The sequence below is a fragment of the Leopardus geoffroyi genome, chromosome B2, assembly GCF_018350155.1.
Source record: "Leopardus geoffroyi isolate Oge1 chromosome B2, O.geoffroyi_Oge1_pat1.0, whole genome shotgun sequence".
NCBI classification, from domain to species: Eukaryota; Metazoa; Chordata; class Mammalia; order Carnivora; family Felidae; genus Leopardus; species Leopardus geoffroyi.
This window is the reverse complement of record NC_059332.1, coordinates 62,674,302-62,693,872: the sequence shown is the minus strand read 5'-3', so window position 1 is coordinate 62,693,872 and position 19,571 is coordinate 62,674,302. Positions and strand designations below refer to the sequence as shown.

Here is a 19,571-nt window from a genome sequence, read left to right as displayed (position 1 = left end):
TAAGAAAATTGATGCTGAAAAGGCTAATGGCTTACCCAAGATCTTCTTCAGTTCAGTGACAGGGTTAGGATTTGAGACAGGGAATGTTTGTGCTAAGCCAGGTTGACTCTGAAATAGTATCCAGAAGGAAATTCTTTTTTTTTTTTTTTTTTTTTTTTAATTTTTTTTTTCAACGTTTATTTATTTTTGGGACAGAGAGAGACAGAGCATGAACGGGGGAGGGGCAGAGAGAGAGGGAGACACAGAATCGGAAACAGGCTCCAGGCTCTGAGCCATCAGCCCAGAGCCTGACGCGGGGCTCGAACTCAGGGACCGCGAGATCGTGACCTGGCTGAAGTCAGACGCTTAACCGACTGCGCCACCCAGGCGCCCCCAGAAGGAAATTCTAATATTGAGACAAAGTTAATGGATTTATTTCTGTTCCCACTGAAGAATGCTGCTCTCCTCCCAAGGTAAATGCACTTGTAATGCAGGGATTATGATTTATGTGTGTATGAATTACTGATTTCAGGAAGATAGGAATATGAGAGCCTGGGATATGAGATGGGGAATATGAGAGAGGAATATGAGATGTATGGGAATATACAGCTTCACTGTACAAAAACAGACACAAAATATTTTTCTCAGAAGCTATCTGGTCTACTGTGCGTTAACAAGACAGGATACATTTAAAAAAAAAATTCAGTTTGACTCTCAGTATGTCCCACTCTCACATCTTCTAGCCTATCACAGGAGAATTATAAAAAAAAAAAAATCTGTAACTGAGCACAAACCACATCATACACATTAAAACACACACGTACACACAGTTTTGTGTATGAAGTAAAAAGACTTTATACAAGGCATCCCTATGGAAGAGATGATGTTTAGTCATGTGAATTTGAGTTAAACAATATTTTTTGGCTTCTAGTTAACCTTTTCTCCAGTTTCTAATAATAATTTTGTACGATCGTTTATTGTAACCTACAAGGAAAACAGTAACCCAGCTGAAAGAATTCCATTATTTACTTTTATTCTCACTATACTCAGGGCCTCTTTAAATCCGATTCCATTAATATAATATGTGTATATATAATATTTGCTGGATAATACTCTATGGTACTGTTGCAAATAGACAAGTAGGGGGAAAAACAATGAATGTGTTCTTTTTTAAATTTTACAAGGTTAAATCTAACCAGATGTTCTTGAACGCAGGCGCAGGAAAAACCATTAAAGACGTGCGTCAGAGGGCTGACAAATTGGCTACAACAAGGCTAGTTATCGAAGACTTGTAAGTTATCTATTACTTAAAATTATTCCCCATGTAGGCCCAGCTCTTTTTGAATCTCATCTGCTTGGAGCTAAGAACTTGCATTAATTTACACTGTACTGAGTCATTTTCTTATTAGGCAAATTTGAAATGATATGATATTTTTGGCTTTGCTGTATTTCTTTCTCTTAATATCTTGTGCTTTTCTCCAGGAAGGTCAAAGAGTTTCATATTAATCTTCCTAACATTGCTGTGGTATATTCTTATCCTTATTTGACATACAGAAAAGCTGAGGTAAGTAGAAGATTACATGGAATAGACTAACACAGGAGAAGTACTGACTGTCACACTTCAGCCTTCTATTTCTTCACCTTTCCATTTTCTATTGCAAGCTCCAATATCAGTGATTCTGAACCAGGATACCTATCAGAATCACTTGTGGAGTATTTTCAGTCTAGTCATGCAATTTCCGAGGGCATGGAATTTGGAGGGGGTGTGGGGAATGTAGATTGAAAACTCTCCATGGGGCTCTATTTAGAGCCTGTCTCCTTCACCCTGGTTTAGAACCACTATTGTCTTAGTATAGTTTCCCAATATATGCACTTTTGTTCTTAATATATTTTCCTTTCTAAGTCATCTTTTTTTAACATTTATTAATTTTTGAGAGACAGAACGCAAGCTAGGGAGGGGCAAAGAGAGAAGGAGACACAACATCTGAAGCAGGCTCTAGGCTTTAAGTGGTCAGCACACAGCCTGATGCGGAGGTCAAACCCACGAACCGTGAGATCATGACCTGAGCTGAAGTGAGATGCTTGACCAACTGAGCCACCCATGCACCTCCTAAGTCATCTTGTTTTAAGTGTTTACCCTATTATAACAATTTATAATTCCTACTCTGGGCCCTGGACTATACACCATTTAGTCTTTAGAAAAATGGTTGTGGAGGGGCATCTGGCTCAGGTCATGATCTCATGGTTAGTGAATTCGAGCACCGCGTTGGACTCTGTGCTGACAGCTCAGAGCCTGCTTGGTATTCTGTGTCTCCTTCTCTCTCTGTACCTCTCCCACTCACATTCTATCTTTCTCTCTCCAAAAATAAACAAACATTAAAAAAATTAAAAGAAAAATAAAAGAAAAAAACACAGAGGTCAAAAGAGTAGAGAGGGGTTAAGACTTGGCAGCATTTGCGTTCCTGGTCCCACTGGCTCTTGAAAAAAAAAAAGGAAAGAAAAAGTGGTTGTGGGGGCTAACATTTTGACATATAAAGGTAGTTCACTTCTTTAATGATTTGGTAATTTTCTCTTTGTTAAATGCATTAAATTTAATATTTTCATATTCAGCACTATCTCCAACTGTTTTTCACTTCTATATACATGTGGATTCAATATGCAGACATTTCTTATGTTGCCAAGTTACTCCTTTTACCAGTAATTTACAAAAAAGACACCAATATTCCATATTACTCATGTCCCCCTTCAAGTTCCAAAGAGAAAGAAATAATCATGGCAGGATGGGATTTTTAAAAGTAAGAAAATCAGCTCCCTTCCATCAACATTATTCTTAACCATGAAAACTGCTAGCTTTCCTCTCATCCCCAAGAATTCCTTTACTGATCTTAGAATTCTCCCTACTAGCAGAAATATTATCTCTTTTAAAAATACTTCTCTGTGAATACAATTCCATTTCCGAAAAGTGGAGCTTAAGCATATTCTTTATATTGCTAGCTACAGAGATTTTGTTCAAATTCCCCTCTTTTCCAGCAAATGGGCTTTGGAAGCTTAACAAGGATCCTCTTCATAGCTGGATATGAGATTGGGGAAGTTGATATTCCAATATCTCCACTATAGAATTACAACCACATCTCTACAAATAGATAGGTCTGCCAACAAGCATTAAAAATACTGCGATGAGCTACCCTACATGATACTCTGAACAATCTAGTTTTCCCTTGATGTGCATAGCTAAGCTCTACTATCACCAAAAAAATTACGAGTCGGTATCCAGGGGAGAATGTATACGGAAAATGCACCTCTCTCACAAAATCCACACCATCTCCTTTTGAGGCCCTAATGTAGACCAGTCAACTAAATCTTGAACATGATCAGCAGACAAAATGGAAAATAATGAACTTTTACTCCATCTGTGTATTTCATTTTTGCCATTTGTTTTCAATTGAGCTTACCACCACTTCCTAGCATTGGAAATGGGTAAACAATATTTTGTTTACTTCAGATGGCACTTTTTACTTACAACCAACAGTTAATGAAGCCAAATGAGAGGACTGATGGATGCAGGCTTTGCAGGGATGCAAATAGATAGAGGATAGAATACAAACACATTTCAGAAAAAGAAAAAATCAGTCCTTGTTGAATAAGGAAAGACACTCAACAAAGTAAGTCCTGGAAATAACTATAAGATTTATAACTTTATGATTTAATGATCAATAAATGAATCTCTTTTTCTTGACAGGATAGAAACTAAAAGAAAAAAAAAGATAGTAATGGAAATAGTTATGCTTCATACTCATGTTTCTATATCACTGAAATAGCCTCCTGGGGTAAAATAGAAAAGCTTTCTAATATTAAAACACAATTTATATACAACAGGGTCATTCCTGGTATTTGAAAAGAAAAATAACCCTCCCATGCTATTACTTTTTTAGTAAAAAGGACCAGGGTCTATTTAACGGCACATGAGTAAATGTCTTATTTTACCTTCCGAATAGCAATATTCACAATGTTTGCATTAATAGGCAAAAGAGTGGCTATTTTCAGATATTTGGATGTTGGACAATTTAAAGGAAGCCAGACAAGAATATGGTGCATGTGTGTGTGTGTGTGTGTGTGTGTGTGTATATATATGTATATTTAAACCTTGTCAGTGAAATTTAAAACATAAGTGGCTTCTAGACAGAATATTCACTGATGGGCTTTAAACTTGTTCTCATTCACTGGAAGTGAAGTCAGTGGTGGTTTGCTTGACATAAATTCTGTTCCTCGTGTTCTTTCCCACCTCCCCCACCCCTTATTTCCAGAAATACTTTGCTCCCATGTAAGAAATGTGCCACCAATATCTGATTTCCTGGTGAGGGGATATAGCTGCTTACTTTCTAACTCTCTGCAAATACTTTTATTGTGTGTACCTAGTCATAAAGGACATAAAGAGACATGTCTACACGCCTGAGGAGAATGTGGGCCATGAACTTTTGATCTTAGACACAATTTTTCTCTCATCTGTTTATTAACAAACTCAAGAAATATAAAGAAAATCCATTTAGTCTGTAATTATATATGTTTTGATAGGTATATATATAGCATTAAAAAATTTCCACTTTTTAAGAAAATATCTTTTGGAAGTAATCAAGTAAAAAGCCCCAAAAGAGTGAATGATTGAAGGACAACAAAGGGGAAGGAAAAAATTGCTTGGATTAGAATATTTTCCTTAGAGAAGGATATAGATTACCCCATGGACTCCTGATTCTCTTCCAGTTTTTCTTCAACTTAAAACATGAGCATTATGTCATAGCCCAAAGGAACATTGAAATTAGTAATGTCCCCTTCTTTCTCAGTAACCTTATCCAATTGGTCATAAAATTTTTATGTTTTTTTTTTCATGAAGCCAAGCCATACCCACTGCCACTAACTTAACAGTTATTGAAAGCAGATAAAAGTTCTAGACAAAAGGATCTCAACAAAAGATCTAGAGAAGACAAAAAAAATCTTGAAAAAGAAGGATGAAGTTAGAGAATTCAAATTTTCTGATTTCTAGACATAATTTTTTTCAAAGGTACTAAAGCAATTTAATGGGGGAAACAAGTCTTTTCAACAAATGGTGCCACAACAATTAGATATCCATATGAAATAAAATGAACCCCAATCCCTATGTCATACACAAAAAATAACTAATATATCAAAGATCTATATAAAAGATGATATAAAATATCTTCATGACCTTACAGAGAAAGCAAAAATAATAAAGAATATCTTCATGACTTTACAGAGTAAGCAAAGGTCTGTCTCTTCTAGAGAACTCACAAAAACACAAATAAAAGAAAAAATATGATAAAATAGGCTTCACAAAATTAAAAGCTTCTACTCAGCAAAAGATGCCATTAATAAAATGCAAAGTTAAGCCACAGATGGAGAGAAAATTATATTGTAGGTTTATATGTCATATATATGAAAAACAATATATGTAACAAAAGATTTATATCCAGAATGCATTTTTAAAACCCCTTACAAAGCAGTAATAAAAAGACAAACAATCCTATTTATTAAGGGAGGAAAGACTTGAACTTAGACTTCCCAACAATGAACATAAAATGGCCAATAAGCACATGAAAAGATGCAAAGCCTTATTAGCTATTAGGAAAATGTAAATTAAAATGTTGGCAAGGATATGGGACACTGAACTATCACAAAGATTGCTGGTTAGTGTATAAGACAGTACAATAATTTTGGAAATCTGTTTAGTTTTTTTTTTTTCAAAGTTAAAAATACTCTAACTTGCTTTTAACCCAGCAATTCTACTCCTAGGTATTTATCCAAGAGAAGTAAAAACGTATGATCATACAAAAACTTATATACGAAGTTTAAACTTTTTTTTACATTTATTTATTTTTGAGAGACAGAGAAACACAGAGCATGAGCAGGGGAGGGGCAGAGAGCGAAGGAGACACAGAATCTGAAGCAGACTCCAGGCTCTATGCTGTCAGCACAGAACCTGACATGGGCTCAAACCCACAAACCGCAAGATCATGACCTAAGCCAAAGTCAGACACTTAACTGACTGAGCCACCCAAACACCCCAACGTTGAAAGCAGCTTTATTTATAACAACAAAAAAATTGAAAGCAATCCAAAGATCTACCACTCGGAAGATGGATCAACAAAGTGTGGTATATCCATACAATGGAATAATACTTGACGATGTAACAGAATTAACTATGAATATACACGATATAGTTGCTGAATGAAAATACGCTGAATGAAAAAAGCCAGAGCAAAAGGTATTCCTATTATTCCATTCATATGAAATCCCTAAACAGGCAAAAACTGATGTATGAGGACAGAAATCAGAGCAATGATTGCCAATGGGGGGCAGGGGTATCTGGGAGAGGGCAGAGATAACTTTCTAGGGTGATGGTAATCTGTATTTTGGCTCTGGTATTGGCTACATAGGTATGTGTTGGTCAAACTTGTCACATGATTCACTGTGCATTTCACTGTATGTAAATTTTACCTCAATTAAAAGTTTATTGTGTGCCAGTTTACCATGCCCTAGGTGGAATTTTACTTGATCCTCATAACATCACCTCCCCACTGCTACATTAGAAAAGAACAATCACAAAAGAAAATTAGACATTTCCTTCATTCATTGAAAAATATTAATGAGTGCTTGCTGCATGCCAGGCACTGTGCTAGGCACTAGGTATGTAATATATATCAAGTAGAAAATATTCCTTCCCTTCTGAACTTAAATTAAAAAAATGATGACAAATTAAAGCAATGGTTAGAAAGAAAATACTGGGTTCCTTGAGAAAGAATAATGAAAAAAAAACTTTTACAGTGTTTTGATTTGGGGGAACAGGCTTTCAGTGAAGTCATCTCTGAAAAGGACGTGTGTAAGTTAACTAGGCTAAACTAAGAAGAATGAACGAAGACTAACTGTGAAACAGGGAGGAATATGTGAGAGTCTTAAGGCAGGGGAAACATTGTATGCTAGGTAAAGCATATAATTGGTGGGATATTTTTGTCAGTGGCCTTGCTAATAACTGCACCAGGACAAGAGACACAAACCAGACATATGGTCCCCTGGCTGATGGCTTATCAGGTACTTGTACAGTTCTAGTGGGAGGCCAGCATGACATGAATACAGCAAAAGGAAAAGTAATGAATATGAGGTGACGAGGTAGGAGAAGTACTTAGAGGCCAGGCCATTTAGAAGCTTGTGGGCCATGTTATGGGTTTTGGATTTCATTCCAATTATACGAGAAGCTTCACTTACTTTAACTGAAGGGTTTTAAGCAGACAAGTGTCATGATCTGATTTACAATTTAAAAAGATCACTAAGCTGGTGTGTAGAGAATGGTTAAGTAACTTGACAAACGGTACATAGCCAGTAAATGGTAAAGCTTAAAAATCCTTGTTTAAAATAAGTGAAGCTCCCATTACACCGGAAGGATGAGCCACCTAACACAGATCCTCCAGCCCCAATCAAATCAAGTCTTCAGATGATGGTGATCTGACCTCTGGACTGCAGCCTCCTGAGAGATGCTGAGACAGAACTGCCCAGGGAGATCACTCCCAAATTCCTGACTCATAGACAATAGGATTATAAATATTTATTTTAAAGTCACTAAGTTTGAGGTGATTTGTTATATAGTAGTAGATAACAGATTACCTATTCCATTTCCATGAAGGGTGCCCTTTCTTAGGTATAGAGGATTCACTTTGTAACTTTATTTTGAAAGTTAGGAAAATATGTAACAAAAGCTTCTCAAATGAAATAGGGGATATTATTTCTAACAGAAAGAAACAAGAATAAATATAGGAGGAAAAAAATCAGAAAATTAGAATTAATTCATATTTTATAAAAGCAATATATAGCATTCCTGTCCATTAGGAAAAACACTTTGAAATACAAATAAAATTTAATTAACAATAAGAATGTAAAATAGACACAGAGAAGATTCATTCAAAATCCCTTGTAGTCCTAATCATGTACATATAATGTTATCATCCACCAAAGACACATCTATAGGGATATATAAAAACTATGTGTATAGTAGTTTAACACAAAACACAAACACAAGCTCTCATCATGAATATTCATGAATTAAGATTTATCATTGTATTTCTCCTGTTACAGTTAATCATTTCTTCTTTACATTACAACTGAAATCTTAATCTTTGATTCAGTACACTAGCAACCTAGGGTTGCCTTAATTTACTCACTTTGAATTTCATACATCTTAAATTTCATGGTTAAGACCTAGACTCAACTCAGTTATATGCCTAGTTCTTTTTTCAAGGCTTAAAGTTTAGAATTAACTGGCTAACATCACAAAAGAAGTGAAAACCAGAGTTACATCTTCAAATATGCTTATGTTTTTCCTGGTAACAGGCATAAGTGTTTGTGCTTTAGTTCCAAAGTTTACTATAGCAATGCTTATGATATAATATACATAATAAATCTAGTTTTTAGGATAGAGTGAGAACCAGAGGCTGAGAGGTTAAAAATTTATATATATATACATACACACACACGCGCGCGCGTGTGTGTGTGTGTGTGTGTGTGTGTGTGTGTGTGTGTGTGAGACTCTGTTCTGTCTATGGGTGACCTTAATGAAGAATTAGCTGGACTCTGCCATCCCTATTTTCTGTGTCAGATGTTACTTTTCTGCCCAAGACTGTCAGATGAGAGACTTTCTTTAATAGGGGTTTTAACATTTATGGCTGAAATTTAAGAAATTTTTCTTCTACAAAGAGAGCCAGCTTTGTTGTCTCCTGCATTGGGCATCTGTTACTTGCTTTTAGCTTCTTCACTTCATAAAATGTCCTGCTTGGTCGAGACTGATTTGATTCATTTTATTTTAATTTTTATATACTGGTAACTAATAGTCACCATATGTGAAGAAATTCTGTGTTTAGTTCTTGCTCGAAAGAATTCAAAGTACTTTTCATTCCTTTTTATCTCTGCAGAAGCCTTTTCAGAAACTGCCAAAGTTCCCCTGTTCCAGTCCTGCAGGCTACACAGACTAAACCTTGGGTAGACACTTCAGAACTGAAGGTCATTTTTACATAAAAGCATCAGCCTAAAAATGGCCTGGCCTTACCTTACATTATACTTCTTCTATTTAAATCCAACCACATCCATTTTTTTATGTCTAGGATGGCTTTTGAGCTACAACAGCAGAATTAAGTACTTGTGACAGAGACGGTAGAACCCACAAAGCCTAAAATCTTCACTATGTGGGCCTTTGCCCCCAATCTTGCCAGCCCCTGAATTAGATTCTGAAGTATTTGTGAAAGGAGTTCTTTCCTGTACTCTTTACTCTGTTCCAATCTCACACTGAGACAAATTTTGCCTTGGTCAATGATCTTTGGTGATAACCTCAATCTTCCTCTCTTCATCCCATATTCACCCTAGAGACATACAGCCTCAAAGTTAGTATAATGGGTCAGTGAAAACTCTATTATAATCTTATCTCAAGGGCCTTTGACTTCTGTGAGAATATAATTTAAAATAATTCATTTTATGTGGGTTTTTTAAGCACTTCAATACTTTACAGTGTATTCAGAATTCATAAACATTATCAGCTCTAATTATACAATATGGTTCCCCTGTTGACATTAGCCAAACTTCTGACCAGATCATATTATGTACTAAGAGGGAGGGTGAGGTTTGATTCTAGGGGAGAAAAACAGATAATCTTCAACCTTTTTGTAAGATTCTTTGAGAATAACTTCTCAAATTCTCTTTCAGATATTCCTGCATAAAGATAAAATCTGATTCAACTCAATCATCTCTCACCAAAGGAAGGTCTTAAAAGTGTTCTATAGTCTTTAGTCTTCTACTCAACTCCTTTCTCTCATCATAAAACAACAATATTAACACACACAAAAATTGACCTAGGTTGCAATAATTTCAAATAAAGTCCTAATGTAGAAGTGGCTATACTCCTGATAATATAACAGAGCCTCATCTAACAGCCAGAGCTTGCTTCATTCATTCATTCGCTCACTCATTCATTCATTCAACATTTATTAAATCTATAGCATGTATAAAGCAAGTACTAGTATAGTGGTTTTAAGGCCTACAAACAAGAGAAAAATACCACCCTTGAGAATCACAGTACAGTGGGCAAAGTTGATCAGAAAGTTAATAGTAAGCATAATGTGATTGGTGCTCACAACAGAGGTATATACCATGTTTTATGGAAGCAGAAAGGAGTGCTGATGGACTTCACTAAGATGAGTCATAAAAGCCAACACCTAAAAGGTGGTAGGAGTTTATTAGGCAACGTAAAAGTAAGTACAGAGGCACAGGGCAAGAGTGGCTCCAGTGAACATGGGATACCCTGGAAAGCACAGAGACAACTTCCTTTCCCCCAGGAGAGAGCAGAGATGGGAGACCAAAAATCTCTGATAGAGGCTATCTTAGCCTGGAAAGAGAAAGGTATGTTCATAACTCATCTACTCAAAAGGAATGTCCTTTTATTTCCCATGAAGTTAGTTTATGTACTAGAGATATCTCTGAATGTGGCTGATGTTCAGAAAATGCAGTTAATCAGGGGTGCCTGGGTGGCTCAGTCGGTTAAGCATCCGACTTTGGCTCAGGTCATGATCTCACAGTTCGTGGGTTCAAGCCCTGCATCAGGATCTGTGCTGACAGCTCAAAGCCTGGAGCCTGTTTCAGATTCTGCATCTCCCTCTCTCTCTGCCCCTCCCCCACTCACACTCTGTCTCTCTCTGTCTTAAAAATAAACATTAAAACAATTTAAAAAAATGCAGTTAAATCTCATGAGTCCTACAGACCCACCATAGAATTCAAAGCTGGGGAATGGCATAATTGGGCATTTACTTTTTATTTAAATTTATTTTTCACAGTAATATGAAGGATGAGCTACCACAAATAAAAGCTAAATGAGCAGCCCTATGTCAGAAGAATGTTATAGTAGTCCAACTGAGAAATCATGAAGACCAAGTCTAAAGTGGGGGTGGCAAGGATGGAGACTAGGAATCAGTCACATCAAGGAGTCTCTACATTGCCTGGAGAAGAGTTCTGCTGCTTGAGGATGAACGAACAGAAGGTAATCAAATTATGCCTGGCATCTCCAAAGCAACTACCAGCATTCAAGCCTGAGACTTATGATCTACTTCTCTCTGCTGAATTGATGCTCACTCTGGGACTTTTGCCCAGCTTTGGAGTTTGACCTAAGAACACACAGTGAATGTATAAACTGGTCCTCATGGTTATCTGGCTCCTGATATCTCAAACCATTTGAGGAATTCCTCTTGTTAAATAGTTTCACTTTCATATTCTTTGCTTGTTTCAAACTGATCCTTCATATTGATCTTTTGCCCTATTTTGAAATTAACTTTGATAACATGATCTTTGACTCCTAGCATACAAAACTAGAAATGTATAATCAGGCGATAAGAAGGTTAAAGTGCATTGTCACATTGTGAACAAAATAATCCTTCATCGCTAGGAGCTTGGGAAAAACCAGGAAATTATCCAACCATTCTGTTCTCTGGTTAGATAAAGATTTTCAGGCATCCAGAAGAACCTTGTCAGAGCTAGTAAGATACCTCAAAATGGACTCAAATGAATCACACATAAGCTTATTACATTCAAATCCTTTTACAAACATCATAGCAAGTCAATAAATTAGATTTTAATAAATCTAAATAGGAAGCTTTAGCTTCAGCCATTAGGATCACACACACATTTGAGACATAATAAACATGCATTTGGGACATTATTGGCAGGAAATGAGTTCTATGAGAGGAATTATGAATAAGCACATTTCTTTTGAAGATTATGAACATTATTTTACACAACTTATCAAGTGAGAAGTTGCACAGTTGCTAGGTTTCAGAGTCTCTTTCACTAAAACCCAGGAACCAGATCACCTTCAAATATGCCATCAATCACTTAGAGCTTAGAAAAGGCCCTAGGAAAATACTATTTGTCACCATATTGGCTTAGATTCTGTGTAGAGTGGGAAACCCTAATCCTTATAAAACTAACTACAGTTACTAGCTTCAGAGGTATAGGCCCAAATGATGGATTCAAATAAATGTATTTATTCATTCATCCAATAAATATTACATACTTAATGTACTCAGACAACATGTTGGCAATAAATTTAAGAATAAATGTAACCTAGCCCTGCCCTAAAAAGAGTATAGTCTGGCCAGAAACAGGTAATATAATACAAGATTGTGAGTATGCACTGGAAATCATGGAGCCCCAGAGCTGGTGTACCTAAGAGTGGAAGATAGAGAAGGGCTTCCTACAGCAGCAGGTAAGGATTGGGCTGTATCAGAGAATGAGCCAGATAAAGACATTTGGAAAATCAGGTGGGTGGAGGAGAGTAACAATGCTCCAGGCTGAAGAGTAAGCAAGGAACAAGAAATCCTAATTTTGATGAATAATTTTGACAAACCTTAAGCAGTTTGATGTTGTTGGTATGATAAAAGTCAGCAGAATAGAACAAGAATGGAGAGGTCAGCATAGGTCATGTTTAAGGTTTCTCAAGTTTTATAAGCTACAGAAAACTCTTTCTCAACAAAATTTATTTCTGAGCCCCAGTATACTAATGTAAGAAAATTAGTGAATAGAAACCTTTGTAGGTAAATAAAACATTTGTCACTGCTTATGTCTGAACAGTTTGAAAATAACTTCTGTAAAGAGATGAGATAGCAATAAATGCACAGAGAAGTGAAGTGGTGGTCAGATTTGAATTTTAGCTCTATCACTTGGGCTACAAGGTAGAGAGTGTGCTTAACAATGCTGGAAGTGGTAGACCAGTGAAGATGACTACCACCTGACAAAGGCAGAAAGCTGGCCTTGAGAAGCATGTGAAGGGTGCAACTGGCACAAGGGAGAGACTTATTGGATTTACTACGTGAGGGAGGAGGAGACATTAAGGCTAACACTCAGAGTCCCAGTATATGTAACTGGGTTGGAGCCTACAGAAAATACGTTCAATTTATATATAATGTGTTGTTGGGTTGTGGGGCAGGGACACAAATGGTGAATTTAGTGGTGAGCAGAATTGGACAAGAGGAAGTCTGAAGCTCCGAAGAGAACACTAAATCAGATGTACATCTGAGAATCATCATGATCATCATCACCATAATTGCAGCTACTGTTTAAGGAGTGCTTTTAGAGTGTTTCATGGGTACTACCCTCATATAACCTTGAGGACACCTCTATAAGGGAGGCATTAACATGAAGCTAAGGTATAGAGAAGCTGAATATGATACTCAAGATCATATAACTGGGAAGTGGCAGGCTTAGGATGCTTAGACCCATCTGGCTTAAAATGCCTGTTCAACTATCACCACCTGAGAGATGCAGATCTCCAGGGAAGCAGATAGAGCACTGAGTCTCAAGAAGATAGGCGGACCATTTCAGAAGGTCCCAGGAGGGACAGAATGGGTGACTCAAGACACATATTCAATATTTCTTCTCAGAAATTGAACACATACACATTCAGAGGCCAGACATGTAAGTCAGTGGGGGAAGAATCTGGATCTCCAGCAGAAGAAAGTCATGGAAGAAATAGGTGCATTAGAGGATGCTTCACCCAATTACAGGTATTCAAATTCAAGATTTATTTCCTTTTCTTTTAAATATTTGATTTCTAAAAGTAACATAATCCTTACAACACAAAAACATCTTCCATTAGAATGGCCACTGCCTTCTAGTTTGGTCTATATCTTTACTAATTATCTCTATACAAACTACAGAACAAAAGCAACATTTTATAAAAGGTAAATAAGCACAAGATGAAGAAATAAAACTTCTTAGAGTATGTGACTCTTTTAAAGAGTGCTCCAACACAGAGAATTTTGGTATTTTATGCAAGACTGAATGAAAAGACAAAGCCCATTACATAATTCAATGGTCCATATATAAAGAAACATGAGATGAATTCTCCTGAATAGTGCTAAGGAAATGTTTACACATATGAAATAATTTGGGAAGCTTCCCTTGATAAATCAATGAGAACTTCTGCTAGGTCTCTTAAGATTAAAGTTAGTGTCTAACTTTGCCTTCTCACAATTGACTACAATTTTTCAAAATACTTATCTTTTAGGATGTCTTTTTAGGATGCCTGTAATTTATTTTATAACACTTTGGTATTCTCAGTATGATGCTATATATGTGCCAATTAGTGCAACCTTTAATTCTAGGAGCTGTCCAGAAATGCATACAACAGAGTGGTCAGCTGGCATTACATTCAAAACGGCCATACTCCAGAGATGGCAACTCCAAGTCCTTCTGATCTAGGTAGATTTGCCCATAATCAATACTTGACTCCTCAACCTGAATATAAAAGGCTCGTCTTTATTGATGAACTAGTGTGTGGTTAATCACTACAGTGGGTGTGTTCGTTGGCTCCCTCTGATGAAAATAAAGGCTTGAGAATATGTGGATTAGCTAACATGGTTAAACAAACACTTCTTACTCTTGATGTGACTATATGAAAGATTTCATGGAGGCCTATATCCAGCATATTTTAGAGATGGGGCCCACAGTTTTATCCCCAATCATTCTGTGTCCGGACATTGGATTAGGAGGATTTCTGATTGAATGATGCTGACTCAAGAGCACAAAAGACTGCTTCTAGACTGTTCCTATGTCTACCTCAAGTGAATGCTGCACACAAACTGTGGTCAAAGTACCTAAAACAACAAGGCCCTAGGATTTTCACTGAGCTTATAGAACAGGTTTGTTCCTGATTTGCTAAAACAATTATCTAAAAAATATCTAACTATATGATAGAATCTGGACTTGACTTGCTTTCAGTATAACCTGGTAGTGAGGTTGTGGGAAAGAAGCTATCTCTTAGCATTTTAAAGTTCTTGGATGGCTACTGTTGTCTAACCAAGAAAAAAAAAAGTTTTGCTAAACTTGGCTTTTATCACTTTTTAAAAAGAATTCCATGAAGTCTTTAATATCATACATCATTTCAAAGTCTTTTAGAAAGAAGCAGGTATATATTTTGTGATTAAGAAAACCATATTCTGAATATATGTTTCCAAAATAATCTTTGTTTTCTGCAAAACAGTAGGACCAAAAAGAGTCTACATGGTTCAAAAAAAAAATTGCCTACTTTAGGGTACAAAGGAAATTCTTCACAAACAATAACATTTCAGTGATATATGAACATCGTGGTTGAAATTACACAAAGATATTAGAAGGCAATGACCCTTTATGAGAAAGTGAAATATAATGAACTATAATGAAGTGAGTTATCACTAAATTGTATAAATGTATTTTAAGAGATAAAAGAAATTACATTTGATTCCTTACTTTGCTTCTAATAATTGACTCTATAGCTTAAAGATTTGAATACATCATACTTTAAATAATTAATTATTTCAGTTTGTTTCTATCCCAACTCAAAAGAAATATTCAGTAGTGACACAACTGAGTCTATCATATTTCAACAAGCAGTTCAGAGAAAGACCCCAGTATGACACTGCAAAACTATTCTGGATCAGCACCAAATAGCAGTTTTCACACAAACTGGCCATGACAACTCTCAGAGGCAGCACCAAATAACTTGTTCATCAAGAAACTCTCACGTGTTTCCATTTTTCCAAATGAAGAATATTAAAGCATCAATCAAAACTGACCAAGGAAGTCAAAGATAGGAACCTGATCAATTACAAAATGCCCATAGCAGCAATGGGGTCCTACACACAACCTAAACAAAATGTTGTAACCACTGATCAATATATTACCTTTTAAAAATGTAATAGGATCAATGAAGTAGGATCAATTTAATTTAATTAGCACATGATAAAATATATTATTTTCCTCAGAAACTTGGTATTATTAAGAATGACTGAAAACAAAATTCCATTGTTTACATTTTTCCCTTCTAGTCACAATGCATTAGTGAATTGTTCTAGGCTTGCAGAATCATCTACTCAGAGGGCAGTAAAGCAAAGTTAACATAGCATAAGAGAAAACCAGTACTTTCTCATTTTCTTCACCATTACTACCACCTACCAAACCCTCCTCCCCACAAGCGTAACTGTGGCAGCAAAAATTAGCATAGGCTATCTGGAACAAAACTACCATGATCCCAAAACCACATGGAATCTACTCTGTAGTTAATTACCTGAGGCGACTATTTTTTTTTAAGCCCATACCAGCCATTCTTTATAATCAGAAATGAAAAGTAAAACTAGACTTGTCTTATCCTGCCTTTGACGTTCCTAATATTTGTAAATATCAAAAAGACATCTCTATCAAAAAACAAGGACACTGAAAAGCTGGGAAAGGCAAAATGGGCAAGAATCATGTAATTTCTAGACTAGTTTCTGAATATTATTACCATTTAGACCTACACAATATGGTAGTCACTGGCTGCATATAGCTGCTGAGTACTTGAAATGCAGCTAGTCTGAACTGAGATGTATTATAAGTATAAAATACACATCAGATTCCGAAGACTTAAAAATTATTACAAAATATTGTATTAAGACCCAAAAATGTTAATTGTATGTTGAAATGGCCATCTGTTGGATATACTAAGTTAAATATATTTTTAAAATTAATTATTAAAAGTAATTCTTGTTGCTTTTTTAAGCTGGCTAATATAATTATATACATAACTCGCATTTGTGGCTTACATTATATTACTATTGGATAGGAATGATTTAGACAATCATCACTGTAATATGTAGTAAACCTTGCGAAAAAGTCTACCATTTAAACATTGGGCTCAACACTTTTAAAAACTTTGCCATACAGCGCGAAACAGTTTTAAAAGCACATTTTGTATTGAAGATCTGGTAGTTTTCCAAATTCTAATGAGTGTTAAGAGGGTAAACAATGATAGAGCAAAGGGGGGCTTGGGTGAAAACAAAACAAAACAAAACCAAAAACTTCAAACTATGGGCTTAAGCTACCACAGCTTGATTTTTTCTGATTCCCAACCTAATAAATAATTCCTATTTCAGAGGAAAAGCTCTGCTTTTCTACCTGGAGTCTCAAGGACAAAGAATTGTAAATAGGTATTAACAAGTAAATGAGCATTTCTAAGGGATCTGAAGCCCCGCCCAGGTAAACAGTCAAAAAGGTAAGGGTAAGATGAGTAATTTAGTAATTCTTTAGGGTTTACAGTTCCATCTTTTCTCCATCTCTCCTTACTTCCCTTCACTTTTCCTCTCCTTTCCAGCTTGTACCAGTGTTTACACCCACTTTCTCCGCTGTTGGCTATTTTGTACATTTCTTTCTCTTCTCCTAATTCTGTCTGGCATCTTCCTCACCTTTGGTCTTTACCCTTTCTTCTTGTTTTCCCTTTTCATATTCTTATATATGTTTGTTTGTTTGTTTTAATTCATGTTATAGTCCTAAATAGGAGAAAAACTAAATATTCAAGTACATGAAAGTACTTTTTCACTTCCACAGGGCCCTTTATTGGGTTGTTAACTGTTTTTGTTTTGTCCTTCAGGGTTAGTGATTCCCCCTTGGGTTCTCCCCCTGGCCTAGACCAATATGGTTCAAGAAGAAATCCTATCAGAATCACCTAAAGAACTTCCTAGGCCCTACCTACCCAGATCCAAAATCAGATTCTTTGGATTCTTTGGTGGCAATCAGCAGTTTTAGGAGCGGAGATTAGCAAAATAGACCGGCTATAATTCTTCACATTGATACCGGTCCTACAAAAATCTGATCTACCAAAAAAGACATGCTGAAAAGTGTATTAGATTTTTTTTTAATTATAGCTTCTAAAAAAGTTCAATAACTGGCTTTAGCACTTGACAATAAAAAAGCTGAAAAAAACAACGGGCCTGGATTAATCAACAAATATTATCAAAGCAATGTTTACCAGAATTCCTTTGAGATTGGGGTAAATTAAAGATTGCTATATGGGTTTCTTGCAATGCATTCAGAGTAGTTTAGTAAAGAGAGCTGACAGTCATGTCTGGAAAAAAACATGATCATTCAATTCAAGTCAGTTCTTGTAAATAGGACCTATACTTTTACATTCTGCTGAAAGTAACTGTTCACCTAAAGAACTGCAATGGTGGTTAAGTATCAGCGCTTTTTGGTTAAGTAAAGCTTTTTGAAAAGCATAAAATCTAGTGTTTTTAGCTAATACTGTCTTCAATTATTGCAATAGATAATTTTTGGGTAGATGTTCATGTTCTACATTATACTTGTAAGCATTTTATAGTTGGCTTTTAGGAATCAGTGTGTTAATAAAGTAGACCAAAACAGGGGCAATTCTATTTGCAATTAGGATAATGAATCAAAATTTGTGCTTTTGATGTTCCAAGGCTTTGAACTCACAGAGCTTTGATATAATACTTAACAAACATATTTTTACTATTATAAACAGCCTCTCAATCCCCAGGAAATTAAGCCAAGGGAATGTATTTCTAGTCTAGATTAGGCAATACTTTTATTTAGTAAGCAATGAAATAATTTTGTTTTTAAAAATAATTTTTATCAGAAGTTCTCCATTTTATCTAGAATGTTTAGATTTTCAATAATCAACTTTTATGTCAAAACATAAACACACATATAGAATCAGAATAATTACCAGTCATACCTTATTATGTGTCTGAGTCTGTCCAACCAGTATGAGGATGTTGGATGAGATGATAGACAGGCAGAAGTTAATTAGAATTATAGACCTCTCAGAGCGTATGTACCTAGCCAGAAAGAGAGAGAGTGTTCAACTTTAAAATTCAGAAGATGAAGAATTATGAATTATGCAAATTGGTGAAATTCATCCAGAAAAGAAATACTAAAATATATCCTTCATAGAATAAAATATATGAAAAACTTTTTTAAATAAAGATTATTCTTAGAAATCCAATTTTATAGTGACATGGCATGTCCTAGAGTCCTTTAGAATAATTTTTTTTCTTTAGACATTAGTGTAGACAACATGGCATTTCTAACAGAGTCTAAGTTGTACATCTGTTATCAATATAATTTTTTACTAAAAATATAAAATTTCTTGGAAATATATCAATTACTATAATTACCATTATTTATATGTATATATAATATGCTTATTATCATGTAAAATCAATAGAAAATCTGAGAACCAAAAGGAAAAAAATCCCACATAGATTCTCAAGTATTCCTTTGTTTCTAGAAAGCAGCCATTACTTTCATGAAACCATGAACACTCATCTACCATTTCATACACTCAAATATTTTTATGTCATCTTCTACTGTTTATATTTTTCTTTTCTAATTGTTCCAAAAGCAAACCAAAACCAAAACCAAAACCAAAACCAAAACAAAACAAAATAAAACAAAGCAAAAAAACCAAAAAACTTAACCTTCATCTCCAAAAACTAGTCCAATCCACAAATGATAATTCACCACCAGGCTGGAAAATTACTTGGTGTCTACCATGTTTTACCCTTATGAAGGAATGTTTATATACAGTCTGTTATATAATTTTTACACGCACCAAGAATGTAAGCCACAGAGAAAACGGATCAGAATCAAATGTTCTACCAGCTGCTTACCCTGAAAGGGTAACAGTTATTTTGCTCTACTGTACCTTACGGTAAATTACTGAGTGACAGTAACAAAAAGAC

The 19,571-nt window shown here is 35.5% G+C and overlaps 1 protein-coding gene across 4 annotated transcripts in view; it reads right to left on the bottom strand.

The window, feature by feature from the left end:
• Positions 1–19,571, bottom strand: part of ADGRB3 (adhesion G protein-coupled receptor B3) — a 734,277-nt gene that overhangs the window by 140,982 nt on the left and 573,724 nt on the right. For all 4 annotated transcript variants that reach the window (XM_045498673.1, XM_045498672.1, XM_045498671.1 and 1 more), the window contains one exon: positions 18,563–18,665. In XM_045498673.1, coding sequence (XP_045354629.1) covers positions 18,563–18,665 — 103 coding nt within the window. The remainder of the gene's footprint in view (positions 1–18,562; positions 18,666–19,571) is intronic.